Source organism: Pteropus alecto, unplaced genomic scaffold, assembly GCF_000325575.1.
Source record: "Pteropus alecto unplaced genomic scaffold, ASM32557v1 scaffold22, whole genome shotgun sequence".
Lineage (NCBI taxonomy): Eukaryota > Metazoa > Chordata > Mammalia > Chiroptera > Pteropodidae > Pteropus > Pteropus alecto.
The window spans coordinates 1,848,182-1,857,444 of record NW_006434839.1 but is presented as its reverse complement, the minus strand read 5'-3'; the positions used below and the strand labels follow the sequence as shown (position 1 = coordinate 1,857,444).

The following is a 9,263-nucleotide window of genomic DNA, read 5'->3' as shown; positions in this document are numbered from 1 at the left end:
AGGTTCAGGTGGGAAAACGGACCCGCCCAGGGCGGAGCGAGTTCAGACTCAATGTTAGAATTTCTTCGCACACGCCTTACTAACAGGTGCTCCGAGGTGCGCCTTTCCCGCGGCCGAAAGCGTGGCTCCGCCTAGCGGAGCACGTCAGGGCCGTCACTTAGCAACGCCTTAGGTCGCCTACAGCATTCACATTTCGGAAGGCACCTCCTCACCAGCTAAACCACGACACGCCGCGTCCCTCCGAGCGCGCGGCCCTCCCCTGGAAAGGGACTGAGGTGCTAACTTGGGACAGGAACTGCCGTATCCCTCCACCTCAGACATCGTCCTTCGGGAGGTGGGCGGGGCGACGCCGCTGACGTCTGGGGCGGGGCGCCGGGGGGAAGTGACGTGCGGGCGGCGGTGCGGCCCTCGGGACGACTGTCCGGACGCGGGCAGGCATGTCGGTTCTGACGCGGCTGGCGCCCTTCGTTCGCGGCGGAGGCCGCCTCTTCGGAGGCCTCAGCCTGCGGGAGGCTGGAGGCGGAGGAGTCCGTCAGTGAGTGTTGGCGGGGGTGGGGGCTTCGCCTGCTTCTAACAGACAGCGTCAGTATCTCGAACGTCCTCACCTTGACGCCGGGCGCCTGCGCGGATGCAGATCCGGCCCTTGCAGCGACCCTCACCCCCGAGCCCGAGGCATGCTGGGACTTGTAGTTCGACCGCGCGTGGGGGCGGTGCCTCGCTCCCGTTTCCCGACGGGGGAGCGGGGTACACAGGGTACACAGGGGGTCGGGTGAGGCTGTGCGCTTGGCACGTATTAAACAGTGTCGGGCTATCCCCACACCAGGGGAGCCAGTAGGGTGTGGACACAAACTGGAGCTAATCTGGAAGCGAGAGCAGGAGTTGGGGAAGCGCGGGCGGTCCTGGCCGAGGAAACAGCTTGTGCCGTGTGTTTTGAAGCGTCAAGTGCGAGGCAGGGACCGGCGGAGGTCGAGAGCATAGGGAGGGAATGGTAGAGGGTCCTGATGTCTGGCTGAAGAATTTAAAAGGCAGTGGCGGTCTTTGAGAGGTTTCAGTTACACGTCACTTGGCCAGATTTTAATTCTGAAAAATCACTCTAGCTTCAGGGTGAATTAGCTCTCTAATGCATGGGTGTGGAGACAGCCACTAGAGAGAGAGTGGCAGGGTGGGAAGGGAGAGAGAGCCAAAAGTGGATACTTGGGCAATATCAGAATTTTTCTTTCTTTTTTAAAAGGCTTTTTTTAAAGAGCAGTTTTAGATTCATACTATAATTGAGCAGAAGGTGCAGAGATTTCCCGTATTTCCCTTTTGCCCCCACACGTGCATCACTTCCTCCATTATCAACATCCCCATCAGAGTGGTACATAATTGTTAAAATGGATAAAGCTACACTGACACATTACCACCCAAATTCATAGTCTCCATTAGGGCTCACTCTTGCAACATCAGAATTTAAGAGAGTGAGCAAAAGAGCCACCCAGTGAAGTATGTAGCCCAAGAAGCCAGCCGGAGAGCATGGTGCTGGGATGCCAAGGGAGGGCACAGCTGCCAGAAACAGGTTGGTAGTGCAGGGAGCTTCAGTAAGAGCAGGACTGAAAATCGTACACTGGTTTTTTTCTAGGTGGTGTTCCTGGCTCATTAGACCATCATCTACACTTTACCAGGAGGTAGTGCAGGGTAGTGCCTGCCACACTCTGGCTGTATGACCTTGGAAAAGTTTCTTGATCTCCTTATGCCTCAGTTTTCTCACCTGTATAATGGGGGGTGACGTTCACTTCTAGGGATTAAATGAATTACAGTTTTCTAAAGTGTTTTAGGACAGTTGCTTGTGCCTAGTAAGGACCCTACAAGTATTATTTAACTTGTTAGGGAACTGAGATTCAGAGAAATTAAAGGAGTGACTTGCCTAAAGTCACATGTCTATTAAGAATATGGAGCTGAGACAGGTGTGAGGTGGGAAGAAGGAAAAGGCTTGTGTGACCTGAGCAAAGACAGTGATGGAGAGCCACCAGCAGTAGCCCTTGACCCTGTGTGGGGAGTCTGCGGGGGTGCTCCTCTTTGCTGAAGTCTTGGTACTGCCACAGCACACATTGATTTCACAGCGTGAGTCATAAGTATTTATGAGTATCTTCTAGAGTCCAGGATACTTTCTAGGTGCTGGGGTTAGAGCAGAATACAAGAAAGATAATGAAGCTTCATTCTGGAGAGAGGACACAAGTAGAAAAGAAAGAACATATTTACTGTTCATAGGTACTGTTAAGTGGCATGAAGAAAATAAAACAGGATTAATCTAGAGTGCTTGGGGTGGGCGTGCGGTGGGATGGGTTCTGTATGTAGGATGATGTAGGAATGCACACTTAAGAGTTTGATTTGAACTACGACCTGAGTGGTGAGAAGTCAGCCATGCAGAGATTCCAGAAAGAGCCTCTCAAAGGAGACAGCAAATGTAGAGGCTCTGTGTTGCTGATGGGAGAGGCTGGAGCGGGGTGAGCCGAGGGGAGAGGGGTAGAGATGGGTCAGAGAGATGGGTGGAGGGAGAGTGGGGAGGGCCTTGCAGGTGACAAAAGGTAAATGGGATGGGAAGCCATGGGAAGCTTGTAAACTTCAAAATAATATGACCCTGTTTATGTTTTAAAAACAACTTTCTCAGCGTTATGGTGCATTTTTGTGTTTAAACTTGACATTTAAAAATTCTGGTTTGGAACAGCCATTTCTTTGGATATTGTTTCTTCTTCATTCTGTTTTCTCCATGTGGGACACCAGTTAGGCATATGGAAAAACAGTTAGGTTTTGTCATCCACCTAAGCTCGTTCATACGCCTTACCTGTGTCTAAGTCAGGCTTTAATCCTTTTTATTCTAAATGATTACATTTTTTAATATCTAGAAATTCTGTGTTTTTTATCAAACCTGATTGATTTATGGTTTGTTTCTTGCTCTTAATCGCACATTTATTTAAAAATTACTTTGTTTTCTGTAGTATAATTGTAATTATCCATTTTTTAAGTCTCGTGGTTTCTTTTGCAGATCTTCATTCATAGTCTTATTTTCTTGTAATTTTTGACTGAGCTTCTCGTTTTTACTGAAGCTTGATCTGTCAGAATTCTTTTAGATTTTGCTTCTCAAGGGCGGTCTCAATCCAAGATCACTTTAAATTCTTGTCTGGGGGAGGTGTTTTGGACCTGCCACACAGGTTCAACCCAGGCAGTGTGTGAATTTGGATGCAGACCCACCTGAGGACTGGCTGCTGGTAACAGAGTGCTGTTCCTCTGTCCAGGGCAGGTTGTTTCTCATTCACTCTTACGTTGTGGGCTGCATCTGTATTCAGAGGTCTAGTGATTAGATTTCCCATCTTGCCTGGGCCCCAGCTGCTTCTCTTGTCCCCTTCGCCCCATGTAGCTGTCCAGTTGTAGGTTCAAGGACTTTGGGGAATAGAAGAAACCCTCAGAGTGAATGCCAGCTTTGGCGCTTGCATCGTTTCCAGGCCTTGTTTTTACTTAGATTTTGCCCTTCGTAGAGTCCTTCCTTTTGTGTCTGGTCAGTAATATATTAAGCTTTAAAAAAAATTTTCATCTAGCCTCGTAGTTGTTTCAGTTTGGAGGGCTGTTCAGCACAGCCCTCATGGATTGTGTCTCACAACTTGTCAACAGTATCTCAATGAAAAAAATCAGAAAAAGTTGTTCAGACTTACTGTTTAAAGCTCTGCTTTGCTCACAGTTATTAGCTTATTAAAAAGGATTTGCTGAGTCCTCTTTCTGATAGAGTGGATTTGAATAAAGATTGAGTCTTTTAATAAAGATTGTAATAGAGCAGAGGACATAATTTGCCTTTGAAATAGATGGCTAAATAGGACAAAATTAATTTGCTTGTTTGTTTTTCTCGATAAACAAGTGACCTGGTACAGGCCTTCACAGTCTCTTTACTAAAACTCTTGGGGCCAGTACCCCATTATCAACACATTCATATTTCTGGTACAAGATACATGAATAGTCGCTAAAGGAAATCATAATTAGCTTCTCGTCAGTTCAGGCTAGTTTTTGCTGCTACACAAATTTAAAGTAAGCTTATGAGAAATGAGTATTTTGAGAGACTGTGGAGCTCTATCATTCTGTATGTGGTGGAGATGAGAAACGTTAGGTTTAGTTTCTGGATGTAGCTCCACGTTTCGGATGCCGTAACATAATACTGTGGAGATGCATCGGCTGCTCACCGTCATCTTTCTGTCCCGTAGCGCTGGCGGCGGCGTGCACATCGAGCCCCAGTACCGGCAGTTCCCCCAGCTGACCAGATCTCAGGTGCTCCAGGCCGAGTTCTTCAGCGGGACCATGTGGTTCTGGATTCTCTGGCGCTTTTGGCACGACTCAGATGCTGTGCTGGCAAGTGCAGGGGGTGTTTTTCTCTTTTTCGTGGGTAGGGGGAGGGAAGAAATATTAATAGTTTACTTTTATTTTTTTTTCTGTTTGTAGACAGTTTTTCTATCTGGATACAGTAGTTCCCCCTTACCTGTGGTTTCAGTTACCTGGGTCAACCTTGGTATGAAAATATTAAATGGAAAATTCCAGAAATAAGCAATTCATAAGTTTTAAATTGTGCGCCATTCTGAATAGTGTGATGTAATCTCATACTGTCCTGCTTTTCCCCACCTGGGACGAGAACCATCCCCTTTGTCCAGCGTCTCCACGCCCGTCAGTCACTAAGTAGCCATCTCAATTATTAGATCAACTGTCATGGTATTTATGTTCAGGTCACCTTTATTTTACTTTGTAATGGCCCCAAAGCAAAATCGGCAATTCGGGCATGCCAAAGAGAAGCTGTAAATTGCTTCCTTCAAGTGAAAAGGTATGTATCTATAGGAAAAATACATAGTATTTGTAGGGTTCAGTATAATCTGCAGTTTCAGGCATCCCTTAGGGGTCCTGGTACGTAATCCCCATGGATAAGGGAGGACTACTGTGTATCCTGTCACCATGGTATTCTCTGTACATGCAGGAATCCTGTTATTTAATAAAACATTTCACACCTTTCATATTCAAGCTTGCATATGTAGGTAGTCCATGTCTTATAGTTTGTTAGTTTGCCATATTCGGAGGGAGACTAGAAATTAATTCTTTTACCCTCTAAACTAGGTGTTCTTGGGTGGGTTAAGTTTCACACTTAAATCCTTTAAATGATGAATGTTATCTATTCTGTGCAGAGGCCCAGGTTGGGTGGGGTAGGTGTGGGCTAATTTGTTTTGAGGAGGGAAGTTAGTTCCTGGTGACTTTCTAACACATCCTTAGTCTCACCTGAGCTTTTATTGCGTTTGCACAGACCCTGTTCTCTAGGAAATGACACCTTTAAGCCACTGAAATCTGTGCCTGTTGATCCAGAATACTTTGAATTTTAGTAAATTTGGTTTTGTTTTCAGGGTAGGAAAATAATGTTAAATTTAAACAGTGTACAAGTTTTAAAAGCATTGAGTTGATTAATATCCCATTTCTCTTAGAACTTCTCTGTGCCCTTGTTGCCCCAAAAGAATCTGCCTTATCTACGGCCATGCCACCCTGAACAAGCCCGATCTCGTCTGATCTCAGAAGCTAAGCAGGGTCGGGCCTGGTTAGTACTTGGATGGGAGACCACCTAGGAAGACCAGGTGCTGTAGGCGTAAAAAATAAAAAAATAAGGGATTGTAAGCTGACAAGGTCCTTGCAATCTGTGAGGTCAGCCAAGGGTTGCCTCACCTAAAAAAGCAAAACAAAACAAAAAAGAGCTGCCTAGTGTCTGTGAACTGGCAGCACGTAGACACCTATCACACTGTGGGTGGCTGTTGGGTGGCTATTTGGCGTGAGATGGTGGCACAGCCAGACGCGCCTTAGATCGGGGTGGAAGATGAACGAGTCCACCTGAGGCTCCTCAGGCTCCCAGTTGGAACGACAGGGCCGTTTGAGATGTTGGGTAGCTCTGAGATCTCTGGCCTCCATCCCCCAGCCCTCCATCACAAACACATGTTTGAGTGCTGGCTCAGGCTGGTGGCTTCCAAATGGCAGGCTTTTAAAATTTGGGCCACAGCTTCCATTGAACAGACTGAAGGCCAGTTGGACCATCAAGTAGTTAGAGAATCTGATCCTATGTTATGTCAAGGGCTGTGTATATAATAGCCTTATGACATGTTTTTCTTTTCAAAAAATTTTTAAATGTAATTGTGAGCAGTATAGGTTATTGACTGTTTTTTTTTTTTAAATAATGTCACCAGGGTCACTTTCCATATCCAGATCCTTCCCAGTGGACGGATGAAGAATTAGGTATCTTTCCTGATGACGAAGACTGAAAGTGTAGACTCGACTCTACAAGTGAGTATGCCCCAAATTCCTACTTTTTTAAAGGTATATTTACCTTTGGACAGTAAACATGTTTTGGCTTTGTACCTATGATGGTCTCAAAGAAAATGCATTTTCTAACAGCATGAAGAACATTTGACTATATCACGTGTCTCATTTTTGTCTTTTATATTTTCACATTTGTCCGCCCCCCTTTGGTCTCATCTTCCTTTTCAACTGTATGTTTTTAAAAATTCTTTTTTCATAAGTTTTGTTAAAATTTAGGAACCCATTTATCCATCAAAGACTTTTAAGTACCAGCTCTGCACAGAGATTACAGGGGTGGACAAGACAGAGGCTTACAGTATATGTTTGTAGTTGCAAAAATACTACAGTGTTCTGCCCTTAGCATTTACATGGAAATGCATCCATGAATATCACGATATGGAGTTGCATGGTTATTAACTCTTTAAACAGTAAAAGGTTATGACCCTTTCATTTTCCAGATCAGGAAGTCAGTTTTTCTTCTTTCAGAAGAAAGGTGCTAGGAGGAGCTTCTTTCCCCCCAGTGGTTAAGACATTCTCATTTAACATTTTAAATTAATCAGTACACAATTATAATTGCCATCATTCAGAATGCCTTGGAAAGTGTTTTAAAGGATGGGAAGCATTAAATGATAGTTAATTGTTTCCATTAAATCATGTTATTAGTATTGCCTTTATAATTTTAATTAGAAGTAGCTTATCGACATGAAAATTACAGCAGTTTTTGGTTATGTAGGGAGGAGATGGGAAAAATGTCATGGAAGGGCAGGCAGCTAAGCTTTTTGACAGCTCGTCACATGTTTCTGGCTCTGTTAAGGACAGAGGTCCCAGTTCTTAACGGCCTTCTGCTCCGCCTGTGTGAACATGTCTGTCAGCACTGACCTCTTCTGTCTTCTGATTCCCCACTATTCCCACACATAATTAAAAACATTTTAAGAACCAGACTGTAAACTCTGAGAGAGCAAGGTGGTTTTGCTTCCCTCCTCACAAGGCTACTCAGTGGATGCTTGAATAATTGAGAGAATTATGGATTTGAATTATTGAAAATAAAAGTACTTAAAACTTTCCACTTTTGTTTTCCTGCAGGAGCTAGGTGAAAATTTCAAGAAATTATGGACCTCATATTGTATATTAAAGTTGTAAATTAAAGCGTTTTGGTCAAGAATGAGGAACTGAGTTCTGGATGTCTCTGATGATGACAGATACACTTCACAGATTGTTTTCTGTGCCCCCAATTGCTGTGCTAGCTGGTTATAGGCCCTTCAGTGGATCCCTTTGGCTAACCCCTGGCGCAGGTAGCCGCTAGTTCCATTTATCAGTGAGGACATCGAAGCTCAAGGGGATGAAGTAACTTTCTTAGGGTCACACACTGATGACTGGCGACGTTAGGTCTGACCCCACACGTAATTAGTCACACTGCCTGCCTCCTTAGCTAATGTCTTAGACATATATGGACAGTAAGTGTGAAAACTGTTGCCATTTCTCTACTGATGATATAGTTTCGCCCTGAATACACAAGAGGTGAGAGGTCAGGGCTGTCCATTTATTGTGCTTACATATCTCTAACTGGGCTGGGCACTGTATTGAGTGGCCATTTGTGGAACTCATCAAGACATTTCTAACCAGGAATTCTTAGGGCTGGAGGAATGGGGGAGAAGGGTGAAATAGAACTTTTTCTAAAATTTATTTCCAAGTACGTTCGAACTGGTGTAGCATTACAGTTCTAAGTAGGTGGGACAGAATTTTTCTCTATTTACAGATAAAAATCTGCGGTATAGAGTGGCTTAATGACTTGCCTAGAAGCATAACTTCGCATTTTTAATTTAGGTTTTTAGCCACCTAGACATTGGGAATACAATGCTAAACAAGACGAGAAAAGTCTGTTCTTAGAGAACTTAGATTTCAGGAAGGGACGACAAGGTTTACTAAGTGCTACTGTGAAGAAAATAACACTGGGTGACGTGCTGGAGGCGAGTGGTTTTGGGGTTGACAGGGAAGGCATTTGAACTGCAACCTGAACAAGGAGGAGGAACCAGTGTGAGGGTCTTCAGGAAGAGTGCTCTAAGGACAAGGGACAGCAGAACCAAAGTCTAGGGTGGGCCCAGTCACTGTTTAACGAACAGGAAGTCCAGCGGGGTTCCAGCAGGTGAGGGGAGGTTGGTTCAATTATCACAGCTTCTGATAAAAATTTCAGGAAAGCTAGTGTGGTGGGATTCTTTATAATAGAATTTTATCACAATAATTAGAGCATTCACAATTCTGGGCTAAATTTTAAGGAAAACCTCACAGGATAATACATTCTTTAAAATAAGGCTGCAATTCTGTTGTAGTCATGTGTGAAGGTTATTTAGAAAATGAGTTTCTAAAACACATTGCAGAATTATATTTTCCAGGTAAGAAAACTGCAGTTCAGAAAAAAAATACTTAGGTCTGGACAGCATTTGATGATTAGTTGGAGGGGCATGAAGACCAGAAACCAGATTCCTCAAACAGGTGCCATCTGGGAGACGCTTCTGTCCTTCATGTTCTCAAACAGGGTTTCCGGGTGAAGTTTTAAGAAGTGCCTACCTCTCCTCTGGAAACTTTGCCCAGTAATAGACATAGTTTGAGGATACTCTAGGTAAATCTTTCAAACTTCAGGTATTGACACCAGATGCACAAAATCAACTCATCGGGGATAGCCAGCATTTAAAAAAAATGAAGTAAAAATGTGTGCATAGTTTCAAATATATATATTAGTGTGTACATTGTGTTCCTACACAAAATGTATTATTGCAGGTTGTGTCAGGAAAGTTTGAAAGATACAACAGTAAGGGGAACTTCTCCAGAGAGACTCCTCAGATGAGGCAATTACAGCCTGTACTCCAACTGAGCCCCTGGCAGGCAGCAGTCAGGTCCCAGCATAAAACCCTTGAGGGTCATCACCA

At 44.3% G+C, this 9,263-nt stretch overlaps 1 protein-coding gene and 1 non-coding gene across 2 annotated transcripts; both read left to right on the top strand.

Annotated features, from left to right (window-relative positions):
• The first annotated feature begins 375 nt into the window (after positions 1–375).
• Positions 376–7,505, top strand: NDUFB2 (NADH:ubiquinone oxidoreductase subunit B2). The gene is made up of 4 exons (XM_006910472.3): positions 376–535; positions 4,227–4,371; positions 6,228–6,324; positions 7,423–7,505. The coding sequence occupies exons 1-3, from the start codon at positions 438–440 to the stop codon at positions 6,300–6,302; spliced, it is 318 nt and encodes a 105-aa protein (XP_006910534.1). The 5' UTR covers positions 376–437; the 3' UTR covers positions 6,303–6,324; positions 7,423–7,505.
• Positions 5,521–5,639, top strand: LOC112478776. The gene has a single exon (XR_003045959.1). It is a non-coding gene; the product is annotated as a 5S ribosomal RNA (ribosomal RNA).
• Positions 7,506–9,263: the final 1,758 nt, after the last annotated feature.